This window comes from Pogonomyrmex barbatus, unplaced genomic scaffold (assembly GCF_055798465.1).
Source record: "Pogonomyrmex barbatus isolate J1 unplaced genomic scaffold, ASM5579846v1 scaffold19, whole genome shotgun sequence".
In the NCBI taxonomy this organism is placed as follows: Eukaryota; Metazoa; Arthropoda; class Insecta; order Hymenoptera; family Formicidae; genus Pogonomyrmex; species Pogonomyrmex barbatus.
Window position 1 is genome coordinate 3,622,685 of NW_028297115.1, and position 22,769 is coordinate 3,645,453.

At 39.6% G+C, this 22,769-nt stretch overlaps 1 protein-coding gene across 1 annotated transcript in view; it reads left to right on the forward strand.

The window, feature by feature from the left end:
• Positions 1 to 1,119: 1,119 nt before the first annotated feature.
• The window catches only part of LOC105423029 (uncharacterized), a 314,375-nt gene continuing 292,725 nt past the window's right edge, over positions 1,120 to 22,769 (forward strand). The window contains exons 1-2 of the mRNA XM_089075663.1: positions 1,120 to 1,769; positions 3,537 to 3,690. Coding sequence (XP_088931789.1) covers positions 3,551 to 3,690 — 140 coding nt within the window. The 5' untranslated portion in view covers positions 1,120 to 1,769; positions 3,537 to 3,550. The remainder of the gene's footprint in view (positions 1,770 to 3,536; positions 3,691 to 22,769) is intronic.

Consider the following 22,769-nt stretch of genomic DNA (forward strand, 5'->3'; position numbering starts at 1 on the left):
AAAATTAGTATCTAAAGCACTTTTCAAAATTACGTAAAAAGTGTACAGCTATATATAAAAAGTTACTGTTACGTGCAAAACTAAAATTCAGCTTTTATAAAAACATAGTGAATATTATTGACCAGTAACTATTCTACAATGTCTAAATAAGCTAATGAAGTAACTTTAACGATTGCCTCTAGATTTCAACAAATTATATGAAATATTATGATATCTCATCCCACATTTATGTTGATCGCTCTTTTTCCTTTATTATTTAAATTTAAGTCTTATTTATCAATTGAACTAAATTAGAATACGATTGATTGAACGCTCTGATTATTTATGAAATAGATTATTTAAAAATTTTTCTATTTTTTTAAAGTAATAATTTATTTTATAAATAAATTCAATACATAGTTTAATATATAGTTCTAAATTTTTTCATTTCTAAAGGAAATATTCTATATATATTTCAATATGTACAGAATTCAGATGTACAAATATTCTGTACATATAAAAAAAATATTCTGAAACATATTTTAGTATAATAAGAGATATATCGATGCCGTTATCTTTTTTAATAAATAAATATCACTTGATATTCTTTTAATTGTAGAAAATTATAATTTTTTATGCAATTTTTTTAATACAACTTTTTATACAATATAAATATATAAACATTTTACCTTCTAAATATTTTTTTACGTTTTAAAATATTACTAAATTTTTTATCTAAAACGCTTCTATCATCAATTTTGTATTTTGTATAATATTTACATATTATAATATTTACATAATATTTTTTATATATTTTGTCGATTACTTTTATTAATTTTCAAAATCATTTTTTAGAAACAAAGATTTTACATAAAAAAACTATCTACATTTTTATTTCTTAAAAAAAAATATAATTTTTTTTCCAATTATATTAGTAATTCATTGGATAATGTTTTGTATATTTATACCAGTTATATTTTTAAAAGAAACGAATAGTACATCGTTCGTGCAATTATTAAACGTGTTGCTATCGATAGATACATGAGATACATTATTGCTGCTTACGAATCTCGATTCTATTTTCCAGTCTGGAAAATATACTCAATATAACTACCGAGTCTTGCGATGTTTAACGCAGTTGGCGCAACGATCGTGCCGCGTCACTCCATGGCGGATAGTATTCAACAGACTGATATTTATAGATGGAGAATTATTGGCAGAGTTTCTTCTGAACCCAAAAAGCTTCAGACATCAATCAGTTCCGTTTCGGCATTTGTCTGTATATTGTCGAATCTGATTTAATAGTGCGATGATACGATACCATGATGATAATAAAAATGAAGATAACGGTATTCTCGGACATAACATACGACAAACGGCGCGACGGCTGGTTTTACCAGGAAAATTACGAGAATTGTAATATAAGATCCGAGACCAACTTTGTGTCGTTCTCCCAAATCTTGCTTGAGTCAACGGATCGTTATCAGTTCCGTTGTTGTAACATGTTCTTCTCCGCTTGGTGTCGTGATGTGTTTTTGATATCATTACCCCCTGTTGTCGCAGTGAATTGAGCTGAGACTCAAAATGACGCTAATTGCATGACGTAATCATTATTTTATATATATTTGCAATTAAGGAAAGAAAAGAAAGAAGAAAAGAAAACATATTTTCGACATATCTTTTCGCGAGTGATAATAGCTTGAAATCAAAGACATAGTTTGATTTATATGCTCGAAAAGTTTGTGGAATAGAATGTTTTCTCGTCAGAAACATTCCTATTGGCAGTCAAGGTAATGCAAAAAAAAGAAAATTTATTTTGAAGAATAAAGATTGTTCGATACTTATGAGTCATTTTGACACTGCACATGCTTTTGCTTTTTGCGTGCAAGCTTTATATAAATTATCATTTTGTAATTGTCTTTTTATAATCATGAATGTTTTCTGTTATCTTTAATAATAAAAAGATCTTTAGATATGTGAAGATCTCTGAATTATTTATATATTATTTCTTTGTTTCTTGTAGATTAATAGAGTGTAGAATACAATTTTTTGGATTTAATTTGATGATATAATTAAAATATTTATTTTTTGTAAAGAAAATCTTTAATACAAAACGAAACCTAATCTTCAAAAAAAAGTTTTAGAAACCAAAAATATAATATCACAAATATTGTGAATAATAAGCGTACGTTAAATGTCAATTGATTAATCATCGAAGAATGTACTTTCCTTTGAAATTAATGCCAAGAAAATTTTTAATATAAAAGTGAATTTCGATTAAACTACAATTAATTTAATCATCGATTTTAAATGAGAAATTGTTTAAAGCAAAATTTCAAACTATATAGTTTGACTTTAATCTAATTTTTTTTATATGTAATATAAATGAAATTATGTTAATAAAATTAGAAGAATAAAATTAAAATAGATATTATTTGATAAATTAATTGTTGATTAAATTAATCAGAATTTAATAGAAGTCATTCTGAATGGAACATGAGTTTCTGAGCAACAAGATGAATCTCTTACAATTCCTAATTTTGTCCAAAAACCCAAAAATATAACATCTCGCGCAAAGTCGCTTTCCAAGAAGATAAAAGAAATTCAGAAGCATATTTTATCTGTATATATTTCAATATATATTTGTGCGTGTAGATAACACGCGTATTATTTATATCAATTTTGTAATTAATATCGCATGGATTCGAATAGTGCGAATGAACAATTATTCGTAGGACACAAGAATAAATTGGTGATATGCTGATAAATTGTGAAATAGTTGAATATTTATAGACTCGGGTTTCGTGTATGAATTTTTTTATATTGACTCGTCTTCACTCTGAGAATTATTCGATATTTGTTAAATATGCTAGTCATAATTATAATTTTACATATTACAGATATAGTCAATAATATGTCAAATAATTTATTAGTGTGAACAATTTTCAAAATATAATTAAATTTATAAAATATAAAATAAATTCTTTCAAGTCAGGATATAATAAATTCATGTTATATAATTTATTTAGCCATTGAATTATTATTTTATAAATCTCTTTTGAAAAGATCTATTATTATTTATAATTTGTAGTTTAAAGTTATTGCTTAGATTTTTGCAAAAATTTATCGACTAATATTATTATTAATTCAAATAATTATCATCAAATAAATTTTCATCAAATAAATTTTAATTTATAAAGATTTTTTTCAAATAATTTAATATTGTATTAATCTCATTATATATAACTATTATTACAAAATTTCTAATATCTTTCAATTTACTCAAATTTTATGGTGAAATTTTATTGTTTTAGTGCTTTTTATTATTATATAACTAAAGATATAAAAGAAAAAAAGAATAGAAATAGAAAAAAATATGTTATATATCTATAGATTATAATAATAAAAGCGGAAACTTATAAAATGTATATAAAATATACCTATAATTAAATTACGTGGAAATATAACTTATAGATCATAAATAATAAATTAAAATACCATGATAACATTATCAATGCGAAAAATGATAAAATAAAGTTAAATTATTCGGTTATCAGTGAAGTTTTGGAAGATGATGTTTACTGGTGGTTCCCATGCTAAGAGGAGAAATGCCGGTGGCAGTAGCGGATCGAGATTTTCTGAAAAGAAATCTTCTGTCGATCATCGAAATCTTCCGGCGCGCGGTGTTGGAGCTGAAGGATATATGTACAGGTTTGTTTGATACCAAAAGTTCATGTTACACTTAAAAAATGTTTCGCCAACTAGAATTCTAAATGTTACAGTTAAAATGTATCTATATTTTTTATATCTGTTAGAAAAATGTTTGTTATATGTAGAATTTATAGCAGCAACATCTAACTATATATGCAAGAAAATTCAGGTTTCATAATTAAATCACACGATCCATTTTATATAAAAGATGTATCTGGCTATTATCTAATTAAGCGCCATAGACAGATTTTCTTGCTAAATTTGATAACTTGTTCATATATAAATTTCTATCTTTGTCATCTATATTTATTAGATACAAAACATATGTGATATTATAATGCTTGCTAATCATTTATTGAGCTAATTTTCGCAATGACTGCAAGACTTTTTCAATAAAATGTATTGTGTATAACATTAAAAAGAAGCGAATACATGAAAGCGCATATATTTAAAAAAACATACGTTTACAGATTTTCCTATTTTATCTATTTATTTTTTTTAACTTTTTAAATTAAAAAAAAAATTTTTAATATATATATATATATAATTTTTTAATACATAGTGTGTCTCAGTAATTGCCAAAGGAAGTGATTCTTTATGAAAAAATGAATCAGGAATATAAAATAAAATTTGTGCATGCAATTTGTGAAGTTTTATCTTATCGAGAAAAACGACTTTGAAAATCCGTACTAGTATTAACTGATATTAACTGTAAGTCTCAACTTGACAAATCTCTGTTTCTGTTTGTGTTTATATTTGTAAATGGGCAATGCGTTATGATTTGCTTCTTTACTATTATTTTACATACTGTATTATCAATTATCAATCTTATCGATATTATCAATCTTTTTTATTTTCTACTTGAGTAGGATGATTTAAGTTAAGAAGAATAAGATTATTGCCTTTTACAATTCATTTAATTTAATAAATGTTCGAAATGTTGACTATACTGCTACATCCACAGCTCTTTGAACTAAATTATTATGCAATGTATTAGTGTATTTTATATACCGACAATAAAAATGGAACAGTAATAATGATAAAAAGCAAATCAAAGCATGATATTGCACATGTTTATAAATATAAACAGGAGTATAAACAGAAAATTCAATCAAGACTTACAAGTAGTATATATGTATCTGACGGATTTTTAAAGTTGTTTTTGTAGAAAAGAAAGTTTCATATGCAAAAACTTTATTATATACTTTTGATTTGTTTTTTCATAAGGAATTATTCCTTTTTCGCTTGTACCACGTTTATTGTATTGTCACGATGGAATATCCTGTATATATTAACAAATTATATGTATATATATTTTTTATATACAGGGTGTCCAAAACCTCCCGCATTTGGAGCACACTACGTGATTCTTTATGCTAAAAGAAACAACTTTTTTCTTTAGCAAAATTGCGTGCGACGAATAGTTTTTACAGTGGATCAGATTAAAAACGACGAATGAGCGCGCATATACGTAGGTCAGGACCGGCGCGCGTTTCTTAGGCGTGGCCTAGTATCTAATCTTTGACGACTTCGCGTACTATATTGTTTAAAATATGATAAAAGTTAACAAAATAAGTATTGTTTTCATCCTTTACGTAACAATTTAATAAAAAAATTGTCTGATTTCGTAGCATTATTTGGAAATAAAAATGAATGTAAATAATATGATGTACGTACTGAACATTCTATTATTTTGATTACTGCGTAATTGCATATGATAATAAAAAAAAAACTGAATTTAATGAATTATTTATAATTTGTTAAATTTTTCGTTAATTTTAATTATTTGTTAATTCTTTTTTATTTAATTTTTTTTAATTATTTTTTATTTTGGAAGATTTGCCATTAAATATATGACCAACTATGTGGTTTCAACGTGACGGAACTCTTCCTCACAATAGTAAGCGTATTAGGCATTATTTGAATAAACACTCTAAATTCTTGAATTGATGAAGGACTTATTGCATGACCAGCAAGATTCTCTGATTTGAATCCGCTCGATTTTTTTTACGAGGTTATTTAAAAACTTTTATTTATCAAGATTCTATAAATACAGAAGAATTAGAAGAAAAACTTTACTGTGCAATAGGAAGTATTACATCGGAAATGCTCCAGCTTACTCAAAATAGTTTTATTCACAGAGTCAATGCCTGCATACAAATAAAAAGATTGCACTTCGAATATCTTTTATAAATTTAAACTTTTAATCAGCCCTTTTCAGGGCTACAACTATTATTATTAAAACTTACAAATATCTCTCTACATCACAAATGCTTACAAATTGTGTTTTCTATTTTATTATTTTAACCGTGTAATCAATAGGAAGTTTTCTTTTAACGGAATATGTAACGCTTAATAACAAGAAATTGAATTTTTGAACTTTTTAACAATTATAAATAATTTAATCAAATTGTTTTTTATGAAGGAAAATTTTTTGCAGAACATGTACGCAATATGTATATGTATTAGGTGTACAAAAAAGTTCTGAGCTTTAGATTTCATACAACCAAATAACAATTTAAATTTTATATATCTTCCCGCCCTTTTGCGGTTTTAAAGCGTTGACATTTGGCCTTCTAAAATGCCATACGGTTTGGCGCTTGATGCACATAACCTCAAAAATCAGTAGTGTTCACGATGGCAATAATAAAAGAGCATATTCGATTTTCCATCCACTTCGCGTTTCATCTGAAGAAAAATGCTGCTGAAGCCACTGCAATGATATGTGCTGCATATGGAGAGAACGCTGTAAGTCATACTACATGTAAAAGATGGTATCAAAAATTTCGCCAAAGAGATTTCTTGAAGATGAACCGCGTGCTGAACGCCCTCAAAAGATTGAAACGGACGAATTGCAAGCACTGCTGGATATAAACTCTGCGCAAACTGAAAAGGAGCTTGCAGAACAGCTTGGCGTTACGCAGCAAACCATTTCTGTACATACGTTTACGTACGATGAGAAAGGTTCAGAAGGAAGGCAGATGGGTTCCGCATGAATTGTCCGAAGACAACAAAAATCGTCGGCGTGATACTGCATTCACTTTGCTTTCAAAGTTCCGGAAAAAAGATTTTCTGCACAAAATCATTACAGACGATGAAAAGTGGATTCTTTATGATAACCCTAAATAGAAAATCATGAATTGACCCTGGTCAATCTTCGACATCGACGCCAAAGCCCAATATCCACGCCCAATATCCACGCAAGAAGGTTTTGCTTTGTATCTGATGGGATTGGAAAGGTGTGTTGTATTACGAGTTATTACAATCGGGTGAAACAATCACGGCAGACCGCTAGCAACAACAATTGACCATTTGAGCGATGCATTAGAAGAAAAGAGGCCATTTACTGGCCAAGGACGTTGTAAAGTGATCTTGCTTCATGACAATGCTCGACCACATGTTGCTAAAGCGACTCAGGACCATATCTTTGCGTTAGGCTGGGAACTTCTCCCGCACGCGGCGTATAGCCCAGACATGGCGTCTTCCGATTACTACCTATTCCGGTCGCTACAGCATGATTTGGCTGATATACATTTCGTGAGATTTGAAGAGATACGAAAATGCATTGATGATTTTATCGCTTCGAAGCCGATGAGCTTCTATCGTCAAGGAATTCGCAAGCTACCCGAAAGATGGCAAAAGGTCGTTGATGTAAACGGGGAATATTTCGCTGATTAATATTTTTTTGTTTGTTTTTGAATAAAGATTGAATTTTACAAAAAAAAGCTCAGAACTTTTTTGTACACCTAATATAATACTTTAAATATGATTATTTCAAAATATTAAATATTTCATAATATTATTTTAAAATATTTTTATAATATTTTTGACATATTTTTAAAATAATTATTTACATAACATCATAGTTATCAAAATTATTTATTTTAATAAATATGATTTTTCATACTTTTCTTATTTAAATGACTTTAATCTTTTATAATTTTTTTAACTTCTCTGATACTAAGATACTAAGATATTAGAAATAATTTTATACATTTACGAAATATACGAAAAAGTTTCAAGATCGGTATAACCATTATTGAAATTTTATGAGATTATGTAATTATTGTAAAATTTCGGATGCTCGCATCTCGCCGACTCGCGTAAAGTTACACAGTAGTTCTCTGTTGACTTGACACCCGAGACACTAGCGTGTCTCCTAATATTATAAAGATAAATATTTTTGTATAAATCTTTTGTTAATTTTTTCTGAGAAAATAAAGAGAGAACCAGCTCTCTCAAAATATCTTAAATTATAAATTTAAATATTTTATCTTTAAACACTATTCACTTGAAAAAACTAATTTTTTTATTTTTCGTAATTACGTACTCATGTAATTAATATGTATTTGTTAAATTCAGCATTTTTTTTATTATTATATATAATTGCGCAGTAATTAAAATAATAGAATGCTCAGTTCATACATCATATTATTTACATTTATTTTTATTTCGAGATAATGCTACGAAATCAGACAATTTTTTTATTGTCATCGTTTTATCGTCGTTTTATAATCGTTACGTAAAGGATGAAAATAATATTTATTTTGTTAACTTTTATCATATTTTAAACAATATAATACACGAAGTCGTTAAAGATTAGGTACCAAGTTGCGTCGACCTGAGGAATGCGCGGCCCTGACCGTTACGTACACGCATCGGCAGGAATGATGTCCTGCGTTCGGCGCGCGGCCGCTACACATATGCACGAAGCGCGTACGTCTCCGCGGAGCGCGAAGAAGATCACGGAGCAAAGGAAAAAAATAGTGGGCAATTCGATATTGCATCCTTAACGCAAGACGCGTGATCGAGAAAGAAAGCATAATCGGATGTGATACCGAATTTCGGTGTCCCTTCACTGTCTCACACACTCGACGCTAGTGCGAGTGAGAAACCGCGATATCGCGCTTTTCTTTTTTCCCTCTCGTTCTGATTAATTATTGATTATTTAATGATTATTTATTTATTTAATTGATTGTTTTAATATGATTATTAATTGTTTAATTATCGCGTAATAATTCTTTTATTATATATTGTAAAAAAAGTTATGTGTAAAATTACAATTTCATTGCGGGTAATTTGGATACTTATGTAACAGTTTTATGCGCATTTTTAAATTGGCAATGTGCAAATAAACTTCTTGTGCTATAAGATTGTAGGATTACATTTACAATTAAATATAAGTGTATAGAAATGATACGATATAATGTAACGTGAAATAATACTTTTACATATAGAAATATTACTTTTTATAATTATATTTTTACAAATTTTAAATTTACAATATAGTATTCATTTCGAAAATATTTATTTTAATTTTCATATTTTTATTTATTGATTTATTGTTATTGAATATAATTTGAGTAGGCAAACAAAAGGGGCATCATATCCCCGGGGAGAGAGGGGGGGTTAGGGGGAGTGGAATCATAGGATCCCCGAGGGTTCGCATCCGGGGAGATGGATTCCCTTGGCGTTCGCCGGAATAATTTTTTTCTCCTCGGTCAGTAGGGATGGTTTTCCCCTGGCAGTCGGGGGCTTGGTGGTCAAGGGTGGTTTTTCCCTAATGTTGCTTTTAGGGAATGGTTTTTTTTGGCGTCACCTACAGGGTCTGGCCAAAGGATGCCACGCGTCTTTTCGTCGGGAAGATGCTGCAGATGGCGCGTTTTCGATGCTGCCTCGGAGTATATATCTAGTCGCGAGAGGCATTTTTTTTTCATTATTAATAATGTGACACCCGAGATACTACCGTGTCTCCTGATATTATAAAGATAAATATTTTTGTATAAATCTTTTGTTAATTTTTTCTGAGAAAATAAGAAGAGAACCAGCTCTCTCAAAATATCTTAAATTATAAATTTAAATATTTTATTTTTAAACACTATTAACTTGAAAAAACTAATTTTTTTGACTTTTCGTAATTACGTAATTAATATGTATTTGTTAAATTCAGCATTTTTTTATTATTATATATAATTGCGCAGTAATTAAAATAATAGATATGGAAATAATAGATATATGATATATGGAAGAATTCGCGCTTAACGGTGGTTCGTCTTCGAGCGAGAGCGACGATCCGCTTCTATGCGCGTTCGATAATATCGTAACGTATCGCGATTTCGACAGCGATATCAGTGGTGACGATCGTTGCGAGTCGGTTACCGGTAGTGACGATAGTTTAGAGTGTTACGAGACTATCGCGTCTAGTAACGACAAGGAGTGGATCGCAGTGAGAGAGGACGTTCGCTGGAACGTGGCCACGTATCACCTGTGACGAGAGACGGTAGAAAGCCCGCGAGAGAAACTGTGGATCGAAACGTTGCTCGCTCTGAGCGATAGAGCAGTGATCTGCGAAAGAATAGCGAGAGAGAAAGAAATTCGAGACGTTAAATTCGTCGTTTCTACGGACGGTCGGGGTAACACCATGTGAGGGTCGCAATATGGAGAAGAGTCATAGTTTTCTCGAGTGCACGGCGGGAGTTGAAGGAATCTATCGCGTTTGGGAACGGGAGTACGTCGAGTGTCTCGAGGTTTTGAAAAACAGATGCGAGAATAGAGTCGATCCTACGGTTACCGGAACGATAAATTCTCTGGTCTCTCGAATAATGCAGTTGGAGGGTGCGAGATTCGCTTTGAGTTAATGTTTCAGTTATTCGGGTGCAGAGTATGATGGTTCAAAGGGATTCGAGTGGGTGGATATCGAGACGGCCTTCGCGAATCGCGTGCAAACAGGTACGGTGGTAAATATCGAGTACGTCGAACCCCGACGGTTTCTCGAGGACGCGAGAGAGACACAGTGCTTGAGCGAGTGCGCGTCAATCTCGATATGCACACATGTTTGAAAATCAACACAGTGTTTCACGGGGAATTCGTCGCAAATAATAAGAGCGCTGTTAAGAGCATTCGCACGAGGAATCGTCAGCTATTCGATATATCCGGTCTACGAGAATGGTACGACAGAGATATTATGGATGGATTATTTTGACGTCGCTGGAGGAATTTCAAGAACGTGACAGCGGTTGGACGTTACTTCGGATATTAAATTTGATTATTCAATGTGGACAAGTGTAATCCTATGCACGTTGGATGTTACTTCCTCTGAAGATAAGAGATAAGAGAGCCGTAATCAATGTACGTTCAAACGACAACGCGTGCTTCGTGTGGGCGCTGATGACCCCTCTGTATCCCGTCGATTTACACCCGGAGATACCTTCGTCGTATCCTTACTATTCGATGGTGTTGAATTTCGACAGTATCGACTTTCCTACGAAAGTGACACTACGAAAAATCGCTCGATTCGAACGTCTTAACGATTTGTCTATTAACATATTTGTCATTCGAGAGAAAAGGGAAAGGAACGGTATCATGATCTTTCCCTTGTTGCTCACGGGGAACAAGAAGTCTACGCATGTGAATTTGCTCTATCTGTCGAACGAGTCGCGCGGCGATAACGTCGGTCACTTCGTATGGATAAAGTACCTGTCTCGACTGTTGACATCCCAAATAAACAGGCAGAAAAGGAGAAAAAGTACATATGCGATCGATAGTAGAAGAGAGAGACTATGCTCGTTCGAGGTAAATTTTATATTAATTATGTAACGGTGCGTCCCTGCGCGCTCGGATTTTTTGTCGCTAGGCACGGACGCGGGGACGTGCGCTCGGATTTTCGCTCGTCGGATGCCGGGTTCGTATCGGTATGCGTGTTGCCAGGCAACCGGGCCCGCGCGTGTGCGTTGCTAGGCAACCGTTGACGCTAGCCGTGACACGTGGGGCGGATGTCGCGGGAAAGTCCGAGAACGCTCCGACTTTCGAGATGAGATGGAGTGACAATACTGAGAACTCTCGGTATTGTCGGGAGGAGGAAAATCTGAGAACCCTCCGATTTTCCCCAGACGGGAGATGCAAGAATATCGAGAACGCTCGGTATTCGTTGCGAGGGCGAGAAAGCTGAGAACACTCCGAATTCTCGAGAAAGGATAGAACAGGAATACGGAGAACGCTCGGTATTCGCTGAGAGAATTTTCTCTCGCTGTTCTGGTCGGAATGGTTGTCGGTGTTGGACAGGTCGGAGGAGCGGATGGGACTGGTCTCTCGTCTTAAAATTCGTCGGGTATTTATACCCCTATCCGCGCCACGTGTCACTGTTTAGTTTGTTAGCGTTTGTTAATGTAACAATAGCTGTCACGTTGTCGCTGCGTGACAGCTCGTCGGCGCGCGTGTGTCGGTCGGTCGCGGTCGGGAGTGTTCGGGCGGCCTCGGATGGCGCGGGCCGCATTTGCACGCGCTAGTAACAGAGCATCTTTCGGATGCTCTGTTACAATTATAAATCGTTTTTTTCAGATTCTGCATTATTTTTATTCGAACGAGAAATTGGTCGCGCATAGCGTCGAATGCGGAAGAGCGAACAACTGCGCCGTTATTCTCCTGAGCGAGGATGATAAGTGGCTCTCCTTTCGTAATCATAACAGAAAGGAGAGATTCCGATTCATCGTGTACGCCGATCTGGAGTGCATTTTAGAAAAGGGAGATCGGTTCGCGGGGAATCTCGACAATAGATTCGCCTATCAACATCGCAACGCGTTCAGCGTGGAATATTATTTGCGTAGCACGTATAACAGAATCGTATCCGCATATAGATCTCGTCGCAGCGACGACTGTGTCTCGTGATTCGTCGACGAGTTACGCGCCCTTGCGTGTCGCGTGAGAAAGGTTCTCTGCGCGAGCGTACCGATGTCGGAACTCACGCCGGACGAGCGGAGCGATTTTCAAAGGGCGACAAATTGTCACGTGTGCGGAAGGATCTTTGGGCCACATGACGTTCGCGTGCGTGATCATTGTCATCTTACCGGACGTTACAGAAGACCCACGCATGCGAGCTGCAATTTGAACTATCAGAATGCATTCGTTATTCCCGTATTCTTTTACAATCTATCCGGTTACGACACGCATTTTATTATCAAGGATATAGCGAATGCTTTCGAGGGTAGACTTGTTACCGCTGACTAAGGAGAACTACATCGCGTTTTCGAAAATCGTCAACGATTCGGTGTACGAAAAATGAAAAAATTACGTTAAGCTACGTTCGTAGATTCATTTAAGTTTCTCAATACCAGTCTAGAGAAATTAGCTTCGTATCTAAATCGGAAAAAATTGAGGATCGCGCGATTCGAATTCTCCGGTCTCGTCGCAGAGGATTTCAAGTTGCTCACGCGCAAGGGCATATTTCCGTATGAGTACGTCGACAGCGTTGATAAACTATTAGAGACCGAGTTACTGCCGATCGAAGCCTTTCACAGTTTTTTAAGTGATGAAACTGTGAGCGCTAGCGATTACGAGCACGCGCGAAGAGTATGGGAGCGTTTTCGCGTGAGGACTCTCGGCGAGTACAGCAATCTGTATTTGAAAACGGATATGCTTCTCTTGGCGGATGTTTTTGAAAATTTTCGGGACGCCTGTATGGAGAATTACGGTTTGGATCCAGCGCGATTATTTCATGTTACCGGGATATACGTGAGATGCTATGTTGAAATACACGAATGTTCAATTCGATCTGCTTATCGATATAGTGTTGTTCGTAGAGCGCGGTATACGCGGCGGTTTGAATCAATACTCGAATAGATACGCACGACCTAACAACAATATGAATCGTCGTACGATTCGTCTCGATCGTCGTCATCTCATGTACTGCGATGTGAACAATCTCGGCTGGGTCATGTGCGAGCCCTTACCGTATGCGGAATTTCGGTGGGTCGAGGACGTCGAGAATTTCGACGTTATGTCCGTGCCACCTGACTCTGATATCGGTTATATTCTAGAGATCGATCTTGAGTATCCGCGATATCTTCACGATGATCACGCGGATCTTTCGTTCTGTCCGACGCGAGAAACCGCAGAAAAGCGAAATGAAAAGGGAGGGTGTGCGTCACGGCGAGGCCCGACCACGAACCAGTCGTGAAAACTCGCAATTATTTTGCGAAAAAATACCACTTCAGCCAGGAATCGAACCTGGATCTCCTGCTTACCAGGCAGGCATCTTATCCTTTCGACTACCGAGGCATGTGATGATATTTATCGCAAATAACGTATTTAGAATAACACGTCAACAATACAATGATACATATATATATATATATATATATATATATATATTACAATATACATATATACATGTATTCTTTCGAATCCCCACGACCGGTACTCCAGAGAGATGATGGTCCTATTCTCTCGAATGCACTTCACTCTTTCGTGTCGAGACTGACGTTTCTTATGTGCACCATCTCGCAAGTAGGAGCGGTAGAATCTACTTCACTACTCCACTAAGAGCTACTTGGTCCTTTGTTTCGTATAATAACTTTATGCATACTTATAGAATGAGCTATGACTGGTGTCATTTCATTTATGAAGGGGTGGTACTCCAGAGAGATGATGGTCCTATTCTCTCGATGGATGCAGGTCGGACTGCAGCGATGACACCCTCCAACGCCATTGGCAAATATACAAATAATCCTCCTGGAGCACGACAGGAGAGATTGCATCAAGCATGGCTCGAGCCCCCGAATAAGAAGGGAGGGTGTGCGTCACGGCGGGGCCCGACCACGAACCAGTCGTGAAAACTCGCAATTATTTTGCGAAAAAATACCACCTCAGCCAGGAATCGAACCTGGATCTCCTGCTTACCGGGCAGGCATCTTATCCTTTCGACTACCGAGGCATGTGATGATATTTATCGCAAATAACGTATTTAGAATAACACGTCAACAATACAATGATACACACACACACATATATATATATATATATATATATATATATATATATATTACAATATACATATATACATGTATTCTTTCGAATCCCCACGACCGGTACTCCAGAAAGATGATGTTCCTATTCTCTCGAATGCACTTCACTCTTTCGTGTCGAGACTGACGTTTCTTATGTGCACCATCTCGCAAGTAGGAGCGGTAGAATCTACTTCACTACTCCACTAAGAGCTATTTGGTCCTTTGTTTCGTATAATAACTTTATGCATACTTATAGAATGAGCTATGACTGGTGTCATTTCATTTATGAAGGGGTAGTACTCCAGAGAGATGATGGTCCTATTCGCTACGCTCTACGACAAGTCGCGTTACGTGATGCACTATTGCAATCTTCAGCAGTGCGTGCGACACGGTTTACGCATGATGAAAGTCTATCGCGCGTTGCAGTTCGCGCAGTCTCCTTGGCTACGCGCGTACATCGAGCTCAATACGGAACGGAGAACTCGCGCGAGCAACGAGTTCGAGAAGAATCTGTATAAGTTGATGAACAACACGGTTTTCGGCAAGACTATGGAGAACGTGCGCGATCACGTAGACGTGAGGCTCGTGACGCGTTGGGACGGGAGATACGGCGCGAAGGCGCTGATCGCGAAACCGAACTTCCACAGCTGGAGCGTCTTCGACGAGAATCTCATGGTCGTCGAGTTGCACAAACTCGAAGTTAAGTTTAACAAACCGAACGTCAGTATATGCATTCTCGAAATATCCAAGATGCGTTTGTATGAATTTCATTACGATTATATGATTCCGCTTTATCGCTCTAAATACAAAATCATGTACACGGACACCGAGCTTGATATATTTTCTGGAATGTCAGAACGTTTACAAAAATATGAAGCGGAATATCGTAAGATTCGACACCAGCGATTACTCCGACGACAACGCGTACGATAAACCGCGCGCGAATAAGAAGGTTTTTGGTTTAATGAAGGACGAGAACAATGGAGCGATTATGACAGTGTTCATAGGATTCAGGGCGAAAATGTACTTGAGAATTCTGGGAAAGAGTGATACGAAGAGAATAAAGGGCGTCAAGAGGAGTATCGTTGCGAAAACGATAATGTTCGAGGATTTGCGCGTTGCTTGAACGAATCGTAGCAGCAATCGAGACGTCAGGCGTGCGTACGAGGTTTACACCGTGTCCGAACTAAAGATAGCCTTGAATCGACAACAAGCAATACGTAATACCCGATTCCACCGATATATTATCGTGAGGATTATAAGATACCGTTATCAGATACCAATATAATCAGATGTAATATAAATAATATAAATACTTTTACCAATGTAGAATAAGTAATCATTTCACGTAAGATATCTTTGTACTCTTTATTCATTACAATACAGTTTTATGTACCGTTTTATATATGTTATATATAAGAGTTATGTGTATTGTCCATTCCTAACCATTTGACGAAAACCCTATCATCCTTTCTACGTAACACCTTTTCTACGAGATAGATATCGGGATTGGAAACTTGCAGTAATTGGTGTTTGTAGAATCCTCCGGCCACTGGCTCTCCGTGATAGTCTTTCAGCAGATACGTCACGAGATTCGTGCGTTGCACCTTGGCGATTCGAAAAATCTTGGTTGTCCATTTAGGCGTATATCCCTTTTCGAAAATCGTTTTGAACTTGCTGACGCGTACCGAATCGTTCATCTTGAACTTCGCGGGGGCTGCGATCTTCAAGTGACTATACCGTAGAGAGAAGTCTCTTGGCAACGGCGGGAGTTATGTCCGCTGGTCGCATTCCGATCGTTCAATGCACGCGATTGTTATACTCCGAGATTAAACGCGGTAGAGCGTCGAGCCATCTGTACGATTTGTTAAGCGTGAAGAGCCTTCACATGTCGTTCTTGAACGTGCGATTAAATCGCTCCATCACTGCTGCCTTCATCATCGAGTACGTCGAGTAGTGATATCGTATCTGTTCGTAACCGCTTTTACGGAGAAAGAGAGGTTGTAGAACTCTTTCTCCGTTTGTAGATTTCGCGGATGTTGAGCGTCGTTGCGAAATATCTTAGACAACGCCGCGGCTACCTCGCTTCCGCTCTTGCTCTTCAGCGGCACCATCCACGCGTACTTGCTCAACACGTCGATAACTGTCATCACGTAGTTGTAATCTTTGTTTTTGCGCGTACGGACGCATCTCGCCGACATCAGCCTGCCACAGGTTGTCGTAACCACAACGCGACGACGCGGGAAGTTTCTTCGCGCGGTGAAGCTCCTCTCCTCTTCTCGATGCTCATCGTTGATTTACGCGGAGGCGCGATTCGCGCTAGTTTTATTCGTGCTCGTCGTTTCGTGCATTCGCTCTTGTTCTTCGTTCCAAACGTTAATCGCGTTTCATGGTATTCGGGATATCCGTTTTTAGCGCGACTAGTAATTCTATCATTTCCCTAGTCACCATTTTATCCATGTTCAATGAAGCCAGCGTCTCTCTCGTTATCGCTTTGTCCATCAGTTCTCTCCTCATCAGATCTATCATGCTATCTATCATGCGCGAGATTTTCCACGTCCGTCGAGATCTTCTCGCGGGTCGTCAATGTCGCATCAAGCTCGTTTCGCAGGGATTCTTTTAGATTTCGCAGGGATTCCTCTAGATTCCGCGTTTGTTTCTCCTGAGTGTCGCCGAGCGTCTCGACCCTTTGGATCTCACTCAAGTCTCTACCTCGTTGTTCATCCCGTCTCTTGAGCGCTTGTTCCGTCGCGTCTCTCGTCTCTCCTATTCATTTATCGAGATCGATGAGCGAAGCCTCTCTCCTCTCCTCGATCTCTCGCAACGCGTTCAGCTCTTTTCGCAGGGATTCCTCGTCTCCCCTATTCGTTTGTCGTAATTGACCAGCGAAGTCTCCCTATTCTTTTCGAAGTGTCGCAGAACGTCCACTTCGGTTTTTACATCGTACTGTAGGAAAATATTCCGAATCCGCTTGTTCATATCTTCCAGCTGTTTTCGTAGCTCGTTCATTAGAGTTTTCGACTCCTCGCTCCTTACGCGAAGCATATCGTCGACGTAATCCTTGGTCGTCGCGTCGGTGTCGTCGATCGGCGCGTCCAGATGTCGTATCTTGCATCTGTTGACGTCGTAGTTGTCCGGATTTAGGCAGAGCGCGTTGCGACGCACGTACGCTCGTACAGACTCGATCGTCGGACAATCGTTGATGTCGCGCTGCCTCTCCAGAGACTTTCCGAATTTGTTCACGGACATCAAGCCTTCACGGGTGACGAATCACGCGCGATAATCTGTTCGTAATCTCGGCGATCTGCGTATCGTACTTTAGAAACAATCTGATTACACGCGCCATAGATTCCTCTAATTCGCCGATCGACTTGACCGTCCTCTCGTTTGTCTCCGACAACAATGTTCGGATGCTCATCAAGAGTTCGTTCGCATAGCTTCTCGTCTCGGAGATCCTCATCTCCACGTCTTGAAACGCGCTATACTTTTTCCTCGCGGCGTCGTTATCGGTTCTCGATGCGGCTAAATGCCATATGGTTCTGTCTGCATCGTAGTAATCGTCGCTCAGACAGAGCGCGTTGTTATGCACGTAACGACGCAGGGATACGATCGATGGTCGCGAGTGCACACTGTCACCTCCGCCAAACAACTCTAATGTTCTTTCGAACTTGTTCACCAACATAATGGGAATACCGGCCGCCGCGAGCGCGCGCTGCGTTTATTCGATCGCGTCGATCTCGCAAAGCTCCTCGATTATCAACGAATGCGATCGGGTCGACAGAATCTCGTTGTCGTGAGCGCCGTTGCTCACTCATCGAAAGGCGTGAAGCAATCGAAGACGGTCAACTAGCTTGTTGGGATCGTCTCAGTAAACGTATTCGATTCTATTGTCTCTCACCCGCATAGCGGATGGAATAGAGTCGATCCTTCTTTTTCTCGCCTTACGAGCGCCAATTTTGTCTCTATCGAGCAAAAGCGGCGCGATGATGTGCTTGTACTTGAAGTCTTTGTTCCCTAGAACGGGCATAAGCGCGTTGTGACCACGCCGATGGACGTTCGTAGTATATTCTTGTACGTTTGCTTGTCGTTCTCCGTGTACACGACGTCGTCGGGGAGTCTTTTGAAGATCAACTCGTATAAGTCCGGAGTACCCGGATATCACGCGTCGCTCACGATCACGCTGTCGGCGGCTACGTCGAATCGCTTGTCGCCGAACATCGAGCCGCTCTCGTCAAAGTATCCCCGTAAACATGATCGATTCTGCTCTGTCTGTCCCCACTTAGAAGTGCGCCCATATATTTGCGACCTAACGGTCCCCATTATGCGTTCAAGATCGATTCCTTCGATTCGCTTCTAATTGTGGGACTAGTTGTCGCGATCGAGAACGATCTCGTCGAGAGGCGTCTCTTCGTCGGGCTCGTCGTCAGTTTCGCGTTTCCTCTTAGCGCCGACGAATGCGATCGGGTCGATTTTCTCGATCGACTAGTTCTCGGCGATTCATTTCAACAACTAAATGATCGGTTTGAGTCGTTTTTCCCCGATCTCCTCCTCTATCTCACCGGTCTTTAATGTTCTGTGCTTTTTATAGAGTCCTGAGTCTTCGCGATCTCTCACGCCGTTTCTTCCCATCGAGCGACGTCCATACTCGCCATAGCGTCGACGTCCATACTCGCTGTAGCGTCGACGTTCATCTTCGTCGCACAACTGATCGCTCTACATCACGGCGAAATCGTTAAATCCTCGTCATCTACCGTTCCTTAACGCACTGTCCTTATGACTATGAAACCGTACCTGCGTTTTCAACACGCGCGATACAAGGCGCAAAAATCCTCGTACGACATATTCGTATTCACGTGCTCGTTGTAAACGTGCTTTAGGTTAGTGCCATCCTGCTTAAACAGAACCAAGAGATTTGCGTTGTTGCGTATCAGATGTTTCGGAATTTTAGCGCATGTCTGACAGAGATAGAAACAATCGATGTTCGAGTGTCGATCCATGGCGAAATATTCCCTGATCGCGTTCTACTTGTCACAGGCCACGTCGTCGAACACGAATATCGAATCGGGAAACGCCTCGCTCGGTGGCACGACGTCGCTATTATTCGAGAATGCGCGATAGCGCGTCCATCGATCGAGCAACTCCGCCAGGTATCGATACTTCGATCATTGCAGAGATTTCAAGTAGACGTACACGTTTTCGAAGTACGGACTTTCGAGCATGCTTATCAACACGTTTGTTTTATCGCAATTGGAGAGGTCGTAAATGCAACATATTGTGTTCGGTAGTAGAGTGTCTACGCGCCCTCCCGACCGCGTCGCCCGAGATTCGTCGAGCCTTACGGTCGAGATTGGACACTCCTATAGCCGGCGACCGTCGAACAAATCGCACTTACGCGCGTGCACTCGCTTTGAGGAGATGTGACCGATAATCGCTCTATTTATACTCGATAGCGATTCGATCGCGCACAGTAATTGATATGTTTCCCCTATTGATGGACAAATTATATTTGTCGATATTTTCAACCTATCCGCCGAACAATTGCGACTTATCCCTCGTGCGCGATTTCGACAGATACGTGGATCTACTGTGACAGACTACCCGATCATCTGAGAGCGGACCTCGAGGTGCAACGTTGTCACGTGTGTCTGGAGCATTACAATCGTCCGTAGCAACGAACGCACATAGATGATCCAGCGCCTCTCATCAAGAACTGTAGCGAATGCTCAGCGACGCGGGATTACTCGATACACGATAAACTTTCCTTCGAATATATTCACGGATATCAATTTTACGGATCCGGTATCCGTCTCGCGAAGCGATTAGCGCGCGGCGAGGCATCAACCCGTTGGACGCAGCGTGCCACGAGCACGACATCGCCTACTCGCGAAACAAGGAACTCGCTGATCGCCACGCCGCCGATCGAGTTCTCGCCGAGAAGGCGTGCGAACGTATAATGGCCGGAGATTCCACCTTCGGCGAGAAGGCCGCCGCGACCGTCATATGGGCGGCTATAAAAGCAAAAACAAAGCTGGGCATGGATTTAAGAAAGAAGAAGAGGAAGATGAGGAGGATATTTCTGACGGCAAAACGCGGAAGTTTGTTGCCCTTTTTTCCGACTACTAGGCGCGATCGATGGCGCGGCGGGCGTCGCGAAGGCGGTGAACGCCGGTAAGGCCGCTCGGCGTCAACTGGAGGAGTTGCAACGTCACAATCGGGCGGTGGAAAGTCACGGATTGCACTTAGCGCCTTACAAATGTCACAGCGGTGTGACGAGAAGAACGAAAAAAAAAAATCGGAAGGAAACGTTAAGGTCGCTCGAGTTACCGCTCTCCGGCATTACGACGAATGAACAGCTGAGCCGCTCGTCTGCGAATACCCTTCTTCAGAGGAGTGTTTATGCGTAACGCGTTACCGTCAAAGACGCGATGCAACGAGAGCGGCATCGTGAATCTCGACGACTCGACGGGTTCGGATATTCACTGGGTCACTTACGCGAACGCGACACGGTTTACTTCGATGATTTCGGCAATCTTCGACCGCCGAAGGAATTCGAGAGATATCTCGGCGATGACGTAAATATAACGTACAATCGATCGTATCAGACGTACGATCAGAGCATCTGCGGTAATTGTGTTTGCGATTTCTCTCGGGGATCGGTCGCGATGTCGCTGAGCCTTTCGTTCACCGGAAAGCATCCTCACGGCGTGCTATTTTCCCGCCTTAGATTCCCTCTTAGATCTGAGCGACGACGCTTACGAGTTAGGTCTCACGAATTTCGAGACGTACACTACTATACCGAACGTCGATTCCACGAATAATAAGTTCTACTACGACAACGACGATAAAACGATCTCCGAGTGATTCCCGAGGGTTCGTACGAGTTGAGCGCGATAGATAGATATCTGAACGCCGCTATCTCTAAGAGAAAGGTCGACGAGAACAAGAGGACGAGCGACGATAATGGGAGCGACGACGTCGTCTACAACGAGAGCGACGAGAGCGAGAGGAGCACGCGACCTCTGATCATTCGTGCCAACGAGAACACCGTGAGAAGCGAGATCAGGTGCGAACATCGAGTCAACTTCATGAAACCGAACAACATCGATTCGCTCCTCGTCGTCGCGCATGTTACGATCGAACAAATGGCACACGTTCGACGGACCCGTGAATGTATCATGAGCGTGAACATCATTCGAGTGGAGTGTAATCTCATCGTGGGTGCGTACAGCAACGATGAACCGATTCATACGATACACGAGTTTTCTCCGAACGTTCCTCCGGGATATAAACTGTCGAATGCTTCGACATCAATCATTTACTTCCCGATCATCGCGCGAAACGTCACCGATATCACGCTTCGAATCGTGGATCAGAACCGATCGATTTTCGTGGAGAGGAGCTAACGGTGCGACTTCACGTGCGACGACGAAGGCAATAGAGAGAGATGCGCGAGAGCGAAAGATGCTCGTTCTGAACGAGTCGTACGCGAGAGAAGACGCAAACACGTCCGCGGTCCTACCGCGGAACGACGCGACGAGGAAAATGCGCGAGGAAAAGGCGAACGAGTTGAATGCTACGAATATCGCATTCTTAAGATCTTTAGATTTCGTGAAGAATCGACATGGCGAGCGGTTTTAAGTATTGGAGGTGCCCCGATCTTTGACGATCGTATCGTGAGAATAGACTCACACTTACAATCCGTACACTAACACCACGTTCGGATACAGCGAGATACGAATATATATACAGCAGCAGGATCTGTACACGTTGCCATGCGAAAGTTTTCTATACATCGAGGAAAAATTCGCGACGAGAGAGAGTGCGAAGGAAGATACGGCGAAGGAAGGTACGAAAGCGAAGCTAGTCAACAATTGTGTCGCGTTTATGTTCGACGAGATTTGAGCTCAATGGCGTGGAGATCGACAAGAGCAGAACGTCGAGATAATGACTTTGATGAAAAACTACGTATCGTTGAGCTACGAGAGAGATAGAGCTTTACAAAACTCCGGATGGGAGATCCCGCCTATAACGAGACGATTTCAACTTTTGCATGCCTCTTAACGTACTCCTCGGTTTCTGCAAGAATTACAAGCGCATAGTGATAAACGCGCGACATGAACTGATTCTGATACGTGCTCACAACGATAACAATTGCGTCGTGGCGCATTCGGATTAGAGATCAAAGATCATGCTGTTGAGGGTACAATGGTAAATGCCACGTAATATTGAACAACGTCAACTGTCGCTTCTGCGAATGTTAAAGAGCGAACGATATCTGAGCATGGGCTTTCGTTCGTA